The sequence below is a fragment of the Acanthochromis polyacanthus genome, chromosome 12 (genome assembly GCF_021347895.1).
Source record: "Acanthochromis polyacanthus isolate Apoly-LR-REF ecotype Palm Island chromosome 12, KAUST_Apoly_ChrSc, whole genome shotgun sequence".
NCBI classification, from domain to species: domain Eukaryota; kingdom Metazoa; phylum Chordata; class Actinopteri; family Pomacentridae; genus Acanthochromis; species Acanthochromis polyacanthus.
In genome coordinates this window covers 27,701,209-27,720,308 of record NC_067124.1, presented here as the reverse complement: position 1 = coordinate 27,720,308, position 19,100 = coordinate 27,701,209, and the positions used below count along the sequence as shown (strand labels likewise).

The 19,100-nt window shown below is 39.1% G+C and overlaps 1 protein-coding gene across 9 annotated transcripts in view; it reads right to left on the bottom strand.

Moving 5' to 3' along the window:
* The window catches only part of syngap1b (synaptic Ras GTPase activating protein 1b), a 186,565-nt gene continuing 167,465 nt past the window's right edge, over positions 1-19,100 (bottom strand). For 5 of the 9 annotated variants that reach the window (XM_051957180.1, XM_022199605.2, XM_022199607.2 and 2 more), the window contains one exon: positions 2,495-5,415. In XM_051957180.1, the coding sequence (XP_051813140.1) occupies positions 5,074-5,415 (342 nt within the window). In that variant the 3' untranslated portion in view covers positions 2,495-5,073. Of the gene's footprint in view, positions 5,416-16,056; positions 16,119-19,100 lie in introns of all 9 variants that reach the window. The other 4 variants (XM_022199609.2, XM_051957181.1, XM_022199610.2 and 1 more) reach the window with 3 other exon arrangements.

Genomic DNA, 19,100 nt, shown 5'->3' with positions numbered 1-19,100 from the left:
TTAAGAATTTAATTATTTGTTTATTTATTAATTTATTTACGTATTTCTATCTCCAGATTCACCCACCCGAAAAATATAAATTCCGGTGTATTCCAAAAAAAAAAGAAAAAGAAAAAAAAAAGGAACAATGGCATCTTCATCAACCGCATCAAAGGAATTAATCAACAAAATCAAAGTGGCAATAATTATTATCATTATTACAATAATAATTCAATGATCAGAATATCCACATTCATAACAAATCCATATACAACTGCAATACACTCTTCAACACCACTCTTCCATTAATATACACAAAATCCCCAAATGTCTGTCCTGTCAAAACAACAATAGAGGAGTTCTGGGGGAGGGGGGCTATGGCTTGTCAAGGGGTATGAAGATGTGTGACCAGCGGAGTTAATGGATCTAAGGTTAGTAAGAGTATAAGGGGGAGGCACACTTATTTAGTAAGGACCTATACAAAAACAAGCAATGTTAAGTAATGACAGTATACTTTCATGGAAGGATTTGCCAGTTTACCTGCGTTAAAAGGTTAGACGCTTCCATGAGAGGCAGAATTTGGGGAACAAAATTTCAAGAAATATAATATAAGGGTTGTCGGAATAAATATATAACTCTGAATGACAACCGTTGCAAACATATACCATAGGAACCTAAAGTGAAAGTCAGATACGCAAGAACTCAAAACAGGTTGAGAAATTTCAAAGAAATGCAAATGGAGGTTTCTGGACAAAGAAAAGAAAGAAAATTGTCTTAGTCTATATATGTACAAACATTGCTTGGTCACCCAGATCTACTTAGAAAAGCTTTTTAGTTGGTCAGAAAATGAGTGCAAGCTTAAGATTATGTGAGTTACTTCTTGTATGAGAGCTTCAAGAATGCAGCTAGAAGTGACAGACCTGGCTGATAATCTAAGTCTGCACAGAAAGTGCCTCTGATAGCTGTCAGTACATGTAAAAACCTTTCCATGCCTCAGTATTGGTAACTTGAGAAGACCTATTCATAGAAAGAGAGAGAAACATTAGAGGAAAAATAACTGTACACTCTGCATATACAAACAAACTGTATATACACATAGACATACCATATATACACATATATCCAGTATATACACAAAGATTTAGCCAGTACGCACACTTATATACAAACACATTCACTCGTTTTAGCAGGACCTCTAACATATCTCTCTCTGTCCTCGTTTGAGTCAAAAGTAGAAATGGCAGGGATTTTCAACTCAGATTGGTGTCAGTGGTGTCCATCCAGAGAAATAAACGGGGAGTTTTACGGCAATTTGACTGCAGAAATGTGGCCACACTGAAACCAAGAGTTTATCCTCTGCTCGGTTAAAACTCTACAGACAGATAGTCGAAGTGGAGTACAAAACAATAGCTGTAAGAACGTCCTTATCCAAAGACTGTCACATCGTCCGTAAATGGAGAGCTCCATGGCGATTTTTTGGATGAGAAACATCCGCCTGCTTTTTCTTTCTTTTCTTTTTTCTTTTTGAACGATAATAACCAAGAGGAAGGAGGGATCAGGTCACAGCAACGTGCAAACTGTTGTAAGGGGAGTAGGCGAAACACAAGTTTGTCCCTTTCATCACAGTCCTTTAGGGCAACGCTTCTCTCCACAGGATTGTCTTAGTAAGAAAACTCGGTTCATATAAAATGGATTATTTATGAACTTCCATTAGATAGAGGAATCTATCTATATCAAGAAATAAATATCTGCTCCGGAAGATTTCTGATGAAGAGTTTCTTTTTAAATACTATTGTAAGAATAAGCAGTATCATCATAGAAATATAAATAAGAACATTCTGTCCGGTTTTTCAAAGTCTTCACTGAAGCAAGAGTTTTGTTCAGAAGCAGGTTCACTTTTTTGAATTAGGCTGTGCATATTTAGTTTCCTTTAAAATCAAAGTCTGAACGGGAGAGCTAAAAACTATGAGTCGAGAAAGAGATCAAGTGTACCTAAAATGGACTGAAGTGGTTAAATAATGCTTTGAGAATCCTAGATGAATAAAGAGTTAGTAGATGAAGAGGAATCAAAGGGTAATTTGAAAAGACTATAAGAGAGATAGAGAGAGAGAGAGTGGGAAATAAATGCTTTGAAAGTAAATCAGCTTTGACTGAAATTTTAAGAGAAGTCAAGCACCTTTGAAATACATCTTACCCATCCCTCTCTCTCGTTTTGAGCATCACGCCTTCCTTGGCCTTTGTGTTCCTCCGTTCTGCTGATTGATCAGACTGCATAGCTGTTCTTTGCATGCTCGGCAGGCTAACAAACACCAATATAGGTCCAGCCTACCTTTGATAAGTAATATAGATCCAACCTTGAGGCGTCAAACACATTTAAAAAAATCCTTGTATCAAATCAGAGAGAGAGGGCCCAAGTAAAGTGAAAAAACCCAGCATTTCCTTACATGGTCCGCTGGGGCTCTGCACCATCCCTTGGGCAAAGAGAATGGGACCAATGCCCCAAGTTCTCCCTTTGTCAGCCAATCGCGTCACGAGAGAGGGCTCTGGACATTTGGCCATGCCACCCTGTAGACTGCCGATGGTGCATCAGCCAATTAGGTTCCACATTGTCCTCGATGAAGCTTTGAGAGTGGCTAGGGGAAGAAAAAGAGGGAGACAGAGAGAGAGAAGAAACGGGGGAGGGTGCTTGATCAGGTGCTATTGAAGCATAGCTATTGACCGAGTATCTGCATGGTGGCAGTCTTTCCAAAGCTGGACTCATCTGTTTTCTTTTTATAGTTTTTGTGTTCAGCTCTGAGGCAACTGCTTGTTTACCTGAGTCACTGAGGTAATTTCACAGCAATGTTAATTTCTCAATCACGGATCATCTCACATCTCTAAAAAAAAAGACACTGATGTTCATAACCGAGCCCGCTTTGAATCCAACATTTATCACACAAGTAATTTCACAAGAAAGAAGTAGCCCTACATGATGTCTCAATGGACGATCTTTCCCTGCATAACATTGCCAGCATTGTTAACATTTGGTGGTTCAATAAGTTAAACATTCACTGTAACTATGAGTTTAGTCTAAGCTAATCTATTATTGGCCGGTTTGACCTTTGACATGGCAAAATAAGTGACGTGTTCTGTCTAAAGAGAACAATGGCGAACATGAAGCTGATGTAAAACTCTTCAACTCCTCGTGGCTCAACCTGCACATTTAAACAAGTCGAGTTGTTGCAGAGTGACACCAGTGTGTGAGGCTACAAAGACAAAAAAACAGATTCACATCCAGACAAACCTTACAACAGACAGTTCATACACAAAATGAAGGAATATGGATAGAAACATTTCAAAGACTCGAGTTTTCAGCCTCTGATATATGAGAAGAGCTCAGTTCAAAAATACTTCAAACAGTATCTCTAAAATGTACCGTAAACTAAATGCTTTGCTTTTAATGCTTTCATTTGGAAATTAAACTCCAAATTATGAAAAATACACAAAAAAGTTTCTTTTTTTTTAAAAAAATCACGTGATATTGTTGAATCAAGAAAGGCTTTATAAGGTGCAGTTGCTCGATGACTAGCTAGTCTACTGGCCAAAGGATGCTCAATATATTTATCCCAGGCACTTAATGGCAGGCTAAGCAAACCTAAATGGCTGAAAATGGTCTTTCTACACATGTTCAAGAGGGAACAAACTATTCCACTGGTAATTTTTACTGTAAAAAATAACTGTGAAATGTAGTGCATGCCCAAAAGTGAAAACATTAGTAGTATTTATTTGAACTTATAACAATAGCATTTTGAAAACTGTACGAGCGTCTGAAAAAAAATCACTCACTTTCTAAATGAAAACACAATGGACCAACATTTAGAAACTAAACGAAAAAAAACATTCATTAATTTCATTTCAAAGTAACTTAATTCAGAGTTAAAATAATTAAATAGCACTTTGGGGCTCAGTCTCCACGAGTATGAAGTAACCCGTGCAATAGCTGATCCATCAATTTTGAGCCTGGTAGCTGCTTTTATTAACTGTAAATAAAACCAGAGATTGGAGGAGTGCACTTCTAAAAAACACATATGGGAACCCCGTTTGACATAGGAACACAACAGGATGCACAAAGAACAAAGACAGAGACACATAGAAAACATACTGGGGGTAGGGGTAGGGGGGAAATGTCCTGTCAAAGACAAATACCAGGAGAGAGAGAAAAGACAGTGAGTGAATCATGAAAGAGGCAGTGCTATGGCAGACACAGACAGTTGACTTGGAAAATGGCACCATTTGTTTCTGTTTAGCACCAGTTTATCACATATCGGTTCTGAGATTGAGAAGAGAAAAATTGCACGAGCTCAGTCCAAAAACAAGGAGTTCCTTAGATTGAAAAAAGGAAAAGAAAAAGTTCCCAAAGTGTTTCCCGTCACTCAAACCTCTATGATGCTTGATCTTGTGTCTTTCAATCACTGTTATCAGCCCATACATCAGTCATCTTACCAGCAAAGCTAACTGGGATCTCCATCTCTAGTGGAAAACCCTGTTGAAAAACACTCAAAGGCACTAAGAAAGCCAGACTACACCACCACACCTGTACCTAACAAATTGCAGCCTGGCATGTTCAGGGTAGGTATATTAATGCATCTACATCCATGGGAGTCAAGGGTTACTACAAGCTGTGGCTTATAGCACTTCTTTGCAAATGGCTACTATAAAGTCTTTGGGGTGCAAGACGTTCTATAGTGCTCGATCCTTACGTGTATTCGTTTCTCATGGAGACAGGCAATGAGTGCACAGAGCAGGTGTTCATATATCGGCTTGTATGTCAAATGCTTGATAAGGTATCATTATCTTGTCCTGCAAGACTGATCCTATCTGAAGCTCCAAGTGAGCGTCAAGAGAACAAGTGTCCATTGAAGAGCCCTTTGTGTTGTGTGGTAATGTGTTTTGCACTGTACAGTAGCTGTGTGGTTACTACTCGTCTCCCGCACACTGTTCTTCTCTCTCTTGCCCCGACAATTAGGAAATATTGTTTTCAGAGAACTGTCTTGCTAAATAGGAAAAAAAGACGGGGACAGTGATTTCCTTTGTGTCATCTCTCTCTGATTTGGCTCAGTGTTGTGTTTGACCTACTCCCCCTTCTTCTGCTATGCCTGTAGTTGCTGTTGCCGTGGTTCCAGTTGCATGTGAGGTTGTCATGGGGGAGGATGTTTGGTTGCCACGGAGCTCTCCATTCTGACTAGGATGCTGATGAGGAGTGGGTAGAGAGGGAGGGTCTACGGTTTGGGGGAGGACTCCATTGTGGGGCGAGCTGTCAGAGGAAATGCCCAAGGAAGAGACTCTGAGGTCTTGATCGTTGGTTACCGCTCCGTCTCCTCCTCCTCCTCCTCCTCCCCCTCCACCTTCAGTTTTCACACCGGGGTCTGCAGAACCCAGGGAGGAAAGCTGGTCCTCCTAGCGAGATAGAGAGAGAGGGGAGGGGAAAGAGGAGTGGGAGCAGGGGAGAGATGGTCGTAGGAGAGAGGCCATTCAATGAGCGATGGAAGGGTTGTGAGGAGTTGTGAGAGGAAATGTTCCAATCAAAGCAGATTACATGGCATGTCGAAGAAAAAAGAAAATCACATGTTGAAGAGGTGTGAGAGCGTGGGAGGGAGTAAGAATAGTGAGATAAAGATGGGAAGAGGGAAAAATCACCAGAGAAAGGATGATCATCAACATTGAAAAATAGAAAGAACCGGGTTGGAATGAGCACATGTAAAAGCACCGGTGGATGCAAAGCAAAGAGGAATTAGAAAAATAAAGGACATGTGATCAGGGATTGGAAGACGCACACAGACAAGAAGGAGAGACACAGAGAGAGGAGAGAGAGAGCCAAATGAGTTACGAGGTTGATGCATGACGTACACCAATAGAAATGGCAGCACAGGAAAAAAGGGACACGGGGGAAAGAGGAGATGAAGGGGAATTAAAATTCTTGAGGTCAAAGGATCCTGATCCTCTTGGGATGAGTAGCAACAGGTGTTTGTCAGGTGACAGGCATCAGACAAAGTCAGGGAGTCAAGTGAGTTTGCCAATGAGGACAAATCATCTTAGATAAAGTTCAAAGTCAATGCGCGTGCTTGAGTAGCTGAAAAGATCTAAAGAGGAACTCTACAACTGTGGCTTCAAAAACATCTTAACAGCACTTACAGTAGCATCAGCTTGTTACTAAAACATGCAAAGAAAGTCAAGCCACATAGAGGTCAGCGCCAAATTTAAAAAGCAATATGATGGTGCATCCTACAGGCTGGCATGAAATCCAAACCTCTCAAATTCACCAACCAGAACGTCAAACCCAAACCCACTGAGCAGTGAGGGGTTGGAGCTTTTTGATTCGTGATTCAGTCAAAGTTTGGTTTTGCCATTTTATTTTACTTACATAGGCGCAAATTAACAGCAATACTAGTTTCATTATTAGTTTAAGGTCTGTTTGCAAGCCTTCACTCCCAGTCTTGTTCACTGACGTCTGTGTAGGAGCAGTGGGAAGAGAAAACAATTGGGTTATTGTGCCAATAGACAACTATATAAGGACTCTATTTATAATGGTGCTTAATGTAACCAAGAGCTACTGCAAGATGGAAGTCACAGTTTTACTCTCAGACCTGAAGCCTGTACTACGAAGCAGGATTTGAGCTTAGCGAGGTAACTTCAGGTTAAACTCTGGGTATGACGGGGTTCATTGCCATTGTAACTTATACTGCACACATAGCGGGTTTGTTCGAGATTAGTTCTTTTGGGAAATTCATAGGATCTCAGTGTGGGGATACTGAGAAGGGAAGATAAGCGCTTTAAAAGGCTGCAAAATCCCTTTGGCTTTCTCTAATGAGCACATACACTACCAGTTAAAAGTATGGACACACCTTCTCATTTTATGGTTTATTTTCATGACTATTTACATTGTAGATTCTCACTGAAGGCATCAAAACTATCTATGAACACATACGGAGTTATGTAGCAAAGAAAAAAGTGTGAAATAAGTCAAAACCTGTTTTATATTTTAGATTCTAAATGTTTGATTACTGCTTTACACATTCTTGGCATTTTCTCAATGAGCTTCATGAAGTAGTCATCTGAAATGGTTTTCCATCAGTCTTGAAGGAGTTTCCAGAGATGCTGAGCACTTTTTGCCTTCACCCTGCAGTCAAACCATCTGGACTGAGTTTAGGTCAGCTGACTGTGGCGGTCAGGCCATCTGACTCCATCACTCTCCTTCTTGGTCAGATAGTCCTTACACAGCCTGGAGGTGTGTTTGGGGACATTGTCCTGTTGAAAAACAAATGATGGTCCAACTAAATGCAAACCGGATGGGATGGCATGTCATTGCAGGATGCTGTGGTAGCCATGCTGGTTCAGTGTGCCTTCAGTTTTGAATAAATCTCCAACAGTGTCACCAGCAAAGCAGCCCCACACCATCACACCTCCTCCTCCATGGTTCACGGTGGGAACCATGCATGTAGAGACCATCCATTCACCTTTTCTGCGTTGCACAAAGACACGGCGGGTGGAAGCAAAGATCTCAAATTTGGACTCATCAGACCAAAGTACAGATTTCCACTGGTCTAATGTCCATTTCTTGTGTTTCTCGGCCCAAACAAATCTCTTCTGCTTGTTGCTCTTCCTTAGAAGTGGTTTCTTAGCAGCTATTTGACCATAAAGGCCTGATTGGTTCAGTCTCCTCTGAACAGTTGATGTAGAGATGTGTCTGCTACTAGAACTCTGTGTGGCATTTATCTAGGCTCTAATCTGAGGTGTGTTAACTTGTGATTTCTGAGGCTTGGTGACTCGGATGAACTTATCCTTAGCAGCAGAGGTGATTCTTGGTCTTCTTTTCCTGGAGCAGTCCTCATGTGAACCAGCTTCATCGTAGCACTTTTTTTGCGACTGCACTTGGGGATACATTCAAAGTTTTTCCAATTTTGCGAACTGACTGACCTTCAGTTCTTAAAGTAATGGTGGACTGTTGTTTCTCTTTACTTAGCTGATTGTTTTTTGCCATAATATGGATTTTAACAGTTGTCAAATAGGGCTGTCAACTGTGTACCAACCTGACTTCTGCACAACACAACCGATGGTCCCAACCCCATGAAGAAGGCAAGAAATTCCACAAATTAACTTTGACTAGACACACCTGTAAAGTGAAAACCACTTCAGGTGACTACCTCATGAAGCTCATTGAGGGAATGCAAGAAGGTGCAAAGCGGCAATCAAAGCAAAAGGTGGCTACTTTGAAGAATCTAAAATCTAAAACATAATTAGAGTTATTTCACATTTGTTTGTTTGCTACATAATTTGATATATCTTGCTTCATAGTTTTAATGTCTTCAGGATATATATACAATGTAGAAAGTAATAAAGATAAAGAAAAAACATTGAATGAGAAGGTGTGTCCAAACTTTTGACTGGTAGTATATATGAGGTATATTCTAGTAGATTCTTTTCTTTATTTTATATTTTTCCCTGTTGGCTGCATGCAGTTTCAAAACCATTATTCTACAGGCATTAAAGTGGTATAATAATAACACACAGGCTGATTAAAGCACTAAAGCCCTGTATCATACAGGATCTGCAGTAAACTTACTTACCAGTTTGAATAATATTTTTTTTTTGTATTTGGTCTTTATTTGCTCCCAAGACAGTTTCACACCACCAAGGTTGCAGCTGAAGGAAAAAGGCTAAAAAATGTCTCATAACAACGTAAGAACAGGCAACATCTAATTATAGTCAGGTAACTTTGTGCCCTAATGATGGGCAGAGATATTGATAAACTGATGAACTTACACATTCACACAGTTTGCAATTATTTGTCAGCTTTTCTTCCTACTTTGGCTGCAGCAGCTGTGTTCCTTTTAGCCTACAATATATTTTTAAATTCCTCATATTGGTGTAGGATTATAGTTTGTTCTGCTTGTGAGAAATATGCAGCTCTAAAGTGGTCACCTAGTGTCTCTTTTACATGAACATAATCAGAAACCCTAAGTTGGGATAATGCGGTTGTTGGGTTTAGTGAAACCAGATAACGAAAAAATATCCAGACTATGTTGAACTTGCGTCGTAGTACAGACTTCAAGTAGAAATTGCTTGAAATAGTTGACTTGATTTTTAATGTCTGGCACATTTGCTGTGTGATGTCTAACTACAAAGAGCTTGGAAGTACGTGCAGTAATTTCACTTTATCAAACATAGGAAAATGTGCTCGTTTGACATTAAATACCAGTTTACATAAAGGAGATATTGTAACATGAATGGAATGAAGCGCTGTAGAGGGGAAAGACAGGAAAGAGGAGAGATAGTTTGGTCTGCATCCAGTAGAGAAAATGAATCAAAAGATCAAAAGCAAATAATCACTGGATAAAGTGTATCTGATGGGTGTGCCCACTGTGAGTGGAGGGTGTTTCCATTTCACTTACAAAAAAAGTGAAAAGACGAAAGAGAACCCCAAATTGGATGTGAATTAGCAGGCCTTTTCTCTTCTCAATCAGAACCAAAATGAATGAAAACACTTTCAGTTGCTAACTGGTGCTATGAACAGCTACAATATCTACTATGGTTACAGACAGTTACAGGATGCCAGTAACATGACTCCACTGACACTTGTTTCATTACTCTCGAAACACAACCAACAGTGTTGTTTAATATGCATGTGTAGAGCAACAACACATGTCTATTAAACGCCAAAATCAAGCAGCTGAACAAAGACATGGCAAAATGTTTACTGACATCCTTTTTAACTTACCAACTTGTTTCGCTCTTTGTGGGCTGTAGTGTTTGATTACTTGGTGCATTCAATTACAGCTTGGTGTGAGAGTGTTTTTATGCTAATGAAAATTGTGGTATTGGAGACAGAAACACAAAACACTTAGTGGAGTACTGAAATGTTGGGTGTTATAGTAAATGATGCAGAGAGAATATCGTACACACAAATTCTTACCCACCTCCTCCAATCTCCAATCACTCCAATTTGGATCGTGGATGTCTACAGAGCAAACTGTAAAATCTTTCTCACCTCCACGTTTCACATAAAAACCTGCTGTAAGTGTTGGTTTATTTATGGCATTAAGATAAAAATGAAAAGCAACCGCTGTAAAATGGCTGGCTTGCCAGGTGAAGAGCTCTAATTTTGACGGAAAATAACAAACAAACAAAAATAAAAAAAAACAGTATGCATGTCACACATCATCAGACGCACAATAACAGCTGGCCTGCGCCACCATTCAACCAAATAATATGCCCAGGTGCCAAACACATACGTAAACACAGATATATCAGAAACACAGACTCACTGAAAGACACAGAAAACACACGAAACATGTGCACATAAATCAGTGTTCTTCAGGGAAGGACTGGGTCAGATACGGAGATTTCACATTATTCCCGTTGTTTATCAGAGGGTGTGCTGGGAGGGATGGAAATGAAAGTGGATATGCTGAGGAAAGCATGGCGGTAAAAAAAAGAAGAAGGTGTTTTTGAGGAGCAAAAAGTGCAATAAAGAAGAATTAACACAAATACTCCAGTGACTATCAGATGGATTTAGCAACAAGAATGGAAATGTCTTAAAAATCCATGTTTGGGCCTGTTCTCATCGGTTATTTTAAACCAGCAAACAGACCCAAAATTTTCACATTTGAAGCCTATGGAACTATGAGACATTTGATTGTGTGTATTGTCTCTTCATTGTAATATTTTTGGCAGAAGTTTGCCAGTAATAACACTTTTGCCTTAAAAATGGTTTAAGATTAAATTCTAGTATTGTTTTACTGATTCCTCGATTCCTGATTTTTTTTGTTTGCTTGTTTTATAACTTGAACAAAATTCAACATAAGAAACTGAATCTAAAAAATGTGAACTTCAGTAAATCTGAAATTTGTATATAATATTGTATATATGTTTTCTTTTTCATTTAAAAGTAACACTGTTTATTGAGGATTAATTTAAATATATTCATAGTAAGAATTGATGTAACCATTAAATGCGAGGATAAGCTGATTTTTGCAAAGGCAACATCTCAAAAGAGCAGAAAAATCAATGGTGTCCATTGATTACTTTGTATTTCTATGCAAAGTCTCCATATATGCCTTGAAAATAACAATGTTGGCACATAGGGTTTGTCTGTGGTTGCTGTTTATGACTGAATTGCGTGTGTGAACAAGCAATGGTATTTTCATCTGCAGAGAGCCACAGCAGCATTAGAAGTTCACCGCTGCATTTCTTATCTTGTTGGTCAACATAAAGAGAAAAAGCACTAATTCTGTCTCAGATAACTGAAGTCCTTTTAGAGGTTTGTCACAGAATATTTTCAGAGTTTCCAGTGGATACAAGAACAGATGTGATTGTGTTGCGAGGGTGACAATAAAAAATTGCACAGGTTTCCACCTGTTCCTGCCTGAGAAAACAAAGAAAATGTCACATTTATTCTGTTGGGGAGCTTCACACAATCAATGTGCAAAATAATTACACATTTTTGTCATTTGTCAGAGACAAAGAGAAAGCTGCAAGATGTGCATGTAAAACACACAGACATCAAAAATACTTATTTTCACGTTAAATATCAAAGTGCGGCTGCCATAGAGACAAACGTGTCTTACCTACAAACGTTATTATGAATACAAATTCAATATAAATGACACATGCTCCACAAGTCCTATTATTTTCTAAGAAAAGCAAATTCATCATGCAATATTAATAATCCTTCTTTTCCCCAAAGTACCTATTTTACCTTATGTTCTTAAAACAAACCTTTATTTAAATACCTGTTCTTATGACAAAACACTTCAAACATGAGAAACTTGCTTGGACAGCAAGCTAGCTAAATCAGTTGTTTTGCTAATAATCTAATGAAAGACTATATCTTGCTCTGTTTGATGTTTGGTGTTTGATCTGTGCACAAGCAGAGCAAGAGAGCATTACATAAACTAGCAACCAAGCACTTTCTCCAACTTCTTGCCATTTTTGTTTTGCTATCTTGGATAATGTTTTATTTAAAGGGGGTATCCCAGAAACCTCTCCACATATATTTTTTTCTGCAGCTTTTCATAATCAAAACTTCTTCGCATTACTGCATTACATTTCAGCTTCCCCACTTTTCCACAGGCCAATCCCATGGACGTGTTAAGGAGAACCAGTTCCAGTGCAGGAACTCAGAGCAGACAATGATGTGTTGTCCCCTAATCAGCCCTTTCAGCCTCTCTGTTTTCATTGCACTGTGGGACCTGACAACTTCAAACGTGACATTAACTCAGAGAGCACAAAAAACAAAGGCAAAGAGTAGCTTCTGGTTATAACTCCAGCTGCATGAGGAAACAGCAATAGAGGTTTATTGTGTAAGTATGCAGTGAATTGGCATCACGGAAGGTGATGTTCAAGAGGGGAAGACTGCTGGACGAGGGCATCGAGAGGCAGAAGAAAATGGTGCTTGTTGTCCGCTGTGACATTAACCAATCAACATCAAGTCCTACTCAGCAGTTTATCTGGGCTGATCAAAAGTACCGACCCTAGAGTAGGTACTTAATTCTACTCTGAAAACAGTCAGGAGCTACAGTTCTACAGGAGCTGGTCTTGCAGTTGGAACAAACTCAAATGTTCCACAAATGACCCCCAAGTTTGTGCTGTGAAAAATGGCTTATTAGATGGCACTTGCACACTCACTTGAATGAAAATAACTCAATCAGCTGTGCTGCCAATCTGTCCCAGTGGCCACTCTGCAAAGAAAAATTCCCTGTGGTCCAAAAAGTAATTTTCCCATGGGCACTGACCTCTACACTTTACACTGTGATGATGTCAGGCAAAGGAAACTCACTTTTCTTGACACAGCACAGCAAAAATTTTCAATTGTTTTTCCCCCCATTTTGTTAAAGGGGAACTTCAGTTTTTTTCAATCTGGGGTCTGTTTTCATTTGTCATTTCATGCATGTGAGTGATGGAGAAATGAATCTTCGACATAGCTCCAGTATTTAGCCAGGCAGGCAGCTTCGCAGCTCAGCTAGCAGCTCAGCTAGCGAAAAGTATGCCCCCCCCGTCAAAGTCCGCCCTAACGTGCTTTTTTCCCCACACTGACCGGCTCGGATAGTCTCAATGAGTGTCCCACAACATACTAGAGATGAGAAGTCAACGAAAACCTCCACATTACTTGGTGATCGCTCTTTGTTGTGGTCTGTATCCAAATCTCAGGACGCTAGAAAGTAAATCTCGTTCCGAAATCGCGCGATAGCTCGCGCTATCACCGGTGTTTTGGCGCGAGCTATCACGCGATTTCAGAACGAGAATTGCTTTCTAGCGTCCTGAGATTTGGATACAGACCACAACAAAGAGCGATCGCCAAGTAATGTGGAGGTTTTCGTTGACTTCTCATCTTTAGTATGTTGTGGGACACTCGTTGAGACTATCCGAGCCGGTCAGTGTGGGAAAAAAAGCACGTTAGGGTGGACTTTGACGTGGGGGGGCAAGTTGCTCCATACTTTTCGCTAGCTGAGCTGCGAAGCTGCCTGCCTGGCTAAATACTGGAGCTATGTCGAAAATTCATTTCTCTATCACTCACATGTATGAAATGACATGAAAACAGACCCCAGGTTGGAAAAAAACGAAGTTCCCCTTTAAATTACACTTAATAATAGTAAAATCACAGAAAAAATGCATTAAATTACATGTTAACTTAAAAAAACTCTAAATGATGTCCAAATGAAATCAATATTTTCTATAAATGGTAATTCGTTGTTTCAATTTGACAGCAAAATTACACAATTTTTACAGTATTTAAATCAGCAAAAAAAACATTATTTTGCAGATATTTGCTGTTATTTGTAAAAAAAAACAACAAACAAACATGTATATTAAGGACTGAAATTTTGTAAATACATTTTAGAACAGCGATTTTCTCTATTTCATTAAATTACAGATGCTATCAAATAAAATCACACTGATAAAACAGGTCAAAAGCCACAATTATTAATTTGCTCTTTTACAATGTGTGACTGTAAAATGACACTGTTACCTTGTATTTAAATCTGCTACAGATACAGCTATCTTACAGATATCTGCTATTTACTATTTTAAACATATTTTTTCTGGCATGCTTGCTGCCAGATTATTGCCATTTTTCCCCAGATTTCATTGTTTTTTTCAGTGTAGGGATATTTTACAAGATGAAATGTCCATGGATTAAAAAACACAATAAAACAGTGATCGCTGTATAATTAAAATGCTCTTGGGACTGCGGGGACGTTATTTGTCCTTGCCAAACCACAAGTGACCACTGGGAAAATTAGCAGCAAACTGAATGGCTGCAGAGTATCCAGCTCTCCTAATACATCTATGGTCAATCCCAGAAGTCCTGCTATCCCAGAATGTCTTATACAATTCACTCTGTGTTGCAGAAAATCAGTGTAGGAGGAGTTTTCTTTCTGTACTTCCATTTCAGTCCTAAATGCCTATGACAGACTCTTCTCTCCGTGTCAGCTGGGATACGTTCCAGCCCTCCTCAACCTTCTACAGGATAAAGTGGGCAGAGCTAATGGATGGATAAAGTCAATGGTACTTAACACAGAAACACAGGGCTTACAGGTTAATATATTGGTCATGTGTCAAATTGTCACGTGGATGTGTCTGACAGCACTCATGAGCCTGGTTTTGCTGTGCAGCCCTGCAGCAGAGAAACAGCCAATCAGAGGCACAAATCTGAACAACAGTACAATTAAAGCACTCTGACTTTGTGAAGTTGCCAAAGTTTCTGAAGAATCAATAACTGAAGTAGGATCCAAAGGCAAATTGATTATCCAGTTTCCCATCAGTGCAGCTTTAGAACAAAGAGAACAGGATTTTAAGCTTATGGGTGGCTGTTTGATGCCAAAATGTATCTTGGGAGTCAGAGTTAACGTAGAAACCAGGACAGATTCATGCTGATTCATGTATTTGAAGCGCTCCAACAGAGTCACGTGACACGTCTATTGGAAAAAAAGATGGAACAGTCACGCTAAAAAGTCTTTTAGCTGGTGTGCTATACTTCAAAAGTTAACCAGAGACTCTGTCTGCTGAAAGGAATGGCAACAGAGTGGTGACAAATTAAAGGAAAAAACAGAATACAGTAAAGTGTCTTATCTGAGGTTCCACCGGAACAGCTTTAGTGTATCTTGGAAGGATGAACAACATCTTTCCAAAAGATGCACTGCTATTTGGTGTCAAGCACATTTGTCCAAAAATCTTCAAAATGTTTTGTTGAGATCTGGTGAGTATGAAGGTCACAGCATATGATTCACCTAATTTTTATCAACCCATTCAGTGACCCCTTATGATCTGTAGATGTGGGGATCTTGGAAGAGGCCACTCCAATTATGACAGAAATGTTCCATCATAGGTTAAAAGGTGATTACTGAGAACTGCTTTATTCTCATTTGCACTGACTTTTCTCGTTTCTGTAATTTTTCCTTTAATATGTCACCCATCTGCATGTGTAACAGCAGAGAATTTTTTTGAGCAGCCCTCTTCTCAGAATAGTGTTTAGTTCCATCCTGGTATCATGACAAGTCCTGTGCTTAACACGACAAGCTCAGTTGTTGTTTTACTATTTTAAAATGTCTTACAGCTTAAAATGTGCAAATCTAACACGCAATATGTGCTTGAAGTGGCGTGCTACTTATCTATGCATGAAATTTTCTTCATCCCTGGGACGTTACAGTTCTCGGGTAAAGAGTGATCACAGGTCCGTGCATAGCTTACTGATATTGCATTTTGTGATTTATGCGTACTACAGCGAACACATACTTCAAATGAACACCTCTCGCTGCCAAGCTGCTTATTCCAGGCTTAAATACTTGAAATGTTTTATTGTCACTCTAACAGGAGGTCCACCCTCAGAACCATCAGTAACCTCTGTGCAAACATTCTGTGACAGGCCTCTTTCTTCTGAGAGGACAAATGGGAAAATAAAGGGGGTTTTGTTGGTGTGTTGGCCTGCGGTGAGTTCACAGGGTGCTGCGTGTGGACAGGGACGCACATAGAGAACAGCAGAAGTGGAGAAGAGGCAGCAGTTATGGATGGAAAGTGAGAGTTTGCCGGTTGGTTTATTACCTGGATACTCGGGGTGGGACAGGCGCGAGACGGGGCTGCACTAGGATGGACTGACGCCTCCCCTAAGAGAAATCACCGTATCTCATCAACATAGGAGGAGAGGAGAGGAAAGGAGAGGAGATGAGAGGAACAGAGAGGAGGGCTGAAAGCAGGAGGCAGGAGGAGGACAGCAAAAGGAGGAGGGAAGGTTTTGTGTGCAGGTGGGAAGGATTCAGAAGGGCAGTGAGTGTCGAGGAGAACAACAGCCACCCAAACAACACAAACACGGTGCACAACACAAAGTGAACAGAAAACAAAAGACATAAATATACACAGAAAATGCTCCCTAATGCACATTTACACACATAATGGCAAACAGCAGTGTCGGACACCCAACAGCCTGAAAGCATTAGAGCAGCGAACCATGCGGTGTATCATTAACAGAAATCATGCTTATAGGACAAGAAAGAAAAAGGCGTGTAATCGTGCACTCCAATCTGCAGCTGAAAGCAGCTGATTAATCGCATTAACAGCTGAATCTTGCACGATCCCTGGTTCAAAAAAGGTCAGAAGAAAGCGTAAAGAGCATGCTTGCATCAAACATGCAGTTATCAACTCTATGGAGATAAATATATACACATTTTGGAAACCCAGAATCATATTTTACATAAATATAATATGGAAAAAGGCACAGAGAAACAACAGAGAATAGGATTGTCACATTTTACTGTAACACACACCCAGCTCACATTCACTCAGAAATTCAAACAGTCAGGAAGTTGTGACAACGAGTACAGGTAACAGAATTAAATCTGACATGGATGACGTGGTTAATGCAAACTCAGGAAGCATTCTCACCCTCAAATACTCCTCACTGACAGTTACTGATCCAAGAAAAAGGTCACAAAATTAAGAAAGCATAAAAAAAAACCCATGCATATCTGTGTATCACATACTAGACGGATTGCCTAAAATTAATAATTCATAATTTGTTGTAGAATTATTCGTTAAAATAAGAATTAATGTAATAATTTCATGTCATTTACTGGATTATTATTCTATTATGGGCTAATTTTAAATCATTTTTAGAACCTTACTTGTTATGTTACATATTTGTCACTTTAGTAGTTTCTCACTGCCTAAATAAATAATTCCTACGAATAAAAAGCATCAAAAAACGTCACCAGGGCTGTGACAAACATGAATCAATGAAAACATGATTCATTAATTTTTGCTGCAGCTGACACTGACCTAATTAATGTAATAAGTTGATGATATTTGTTCAATTAACATGTTGTATTGCAAACCACTTTTTGGGACATTTTGGTGACCAAACGTTTGCAAGTTGTGTCTGCAGTGTTCAATAGTTAGCAGTGTATAGAATTAAATAATGAACATCACCTGAACCCAAATAAACAGCAGGAAATTGATAGATGACCCAATTCATTAGCAATGCATTTAGAGCAGGTTTTGCATAAATTGACACTAGCTTTAGGTTTGTTGGATCTAACAGCATTTACTATTGCATGTATTTCATTTTCAAACATAATATTCAAAAAAAATATTCAATATTTGAATGCTATTTACTCAGCTAACATATTGTATTTTATTTTTTTGGAACATTTTTGCTCCCTACTTTATACACAGGATTTCTGAAGTTTTCAATAACTCTGGGAGTCTTAAAGACTTTTAATGTCACATAATATAGAATTTAATACATATTCTTTGATCATTTGAACCACTGGGGAAAATAAAGCTTGAGTTTATTTCTAGAGTAAAAAACTGGTTAACAGTGAAATCACATTTTGATCACTTCTATAATTATCACGTGTATATAGCTATAATTTGTAGCAAGATGATTTATCATCACTTGATCCAAATGAACAGGAGCAAATTGTTGGATGGAGTCAGTTAATATTTACCTGAATGATTCAATTCTTTATTTTTTTTAGCTGACACTAGTCCTAAAACATGTCCAAATGTATTTTAGAACTTCTTATTACCATCTAAGGCTTTTTCTGAGAATTTAAGTTGATTCTTTGAAGACTTTTCGAGACTTGCAGGTGCTCTGTTATACTATGTTTAACTCCTAGCTATTTTTTATCTGCAATATTAAGTCCTGCACCTCTTTGGAAACAGCACAACGATGAATAAAAGAGGAGAACACTCAAAAAGCTCCTCTGTGCAGTATGTCACCGTTAAAATGCCAGCAATCCCAAAAACAGTAAGAAATAAAAGTACATTTTTTTGTCATTTGTGTCCTCCTAGAAGCCAATCTGAAATCTAAAAATGTGAGGCTATTTTTTTTTTTTTGCAGCGTAGGCATCAGGATATTGTTGTGGGAAGGATTATGGCATCCTGCACCTGTGTTATTATGTGAGGTCTAATTAAGTGCGGGGTGTTGTTTTGGATGTTGGCTGCAGTGGCCTGAGGAAACAGCAGCATCATGCCTCATCATCTCTCACTCCTTATTAATTTACTTTCTCCCCCTCTCAGCTGCTGTGTGAGCACCAGCTTGACCCATTAAAGGCGAGTGTCACCACCCTGGAATGAACTGTCTGCTCGTTCGGAGCGCTGAGGTGATGAACTCCAGAGCCTCAAGCTAAAATACCAAACTGAGCAATAATTTCTGACAAAACAGACTCACAAAATGTTCAGTCATCCTGGCTGGTGTAGCTTCAAGCACCACGAGCTGCATGTATATTAAAGGCACAGGTGGGGGAACTAATCAGATCCTTTACTTCAGTAAAAGCACCAATAGAGCAATGCAAAAATAGTCAAGTCCTGCATAAAAAAGCTTTCTGAAGGTTCAGTACAAAGCAGCGAAATGTCGATAAAGCAGTAAAAAATCCCTATTGATGCACTAATATATCTGCCATCATTAGATTACACTGGGGAACACTCATTTTGTTGCATTTAAAAAAGACTTTTCTACAGTCAATTTCAGTGTGCTGATCTCAAATCTGAAGTCGTTTTTTGTCTGCAAGCTACAGATTTTATGCAATTTGACATTTTTATTTATTTTTTAATGTAAAAGAACACACTTTAGTCTGCGTTTTGAACTG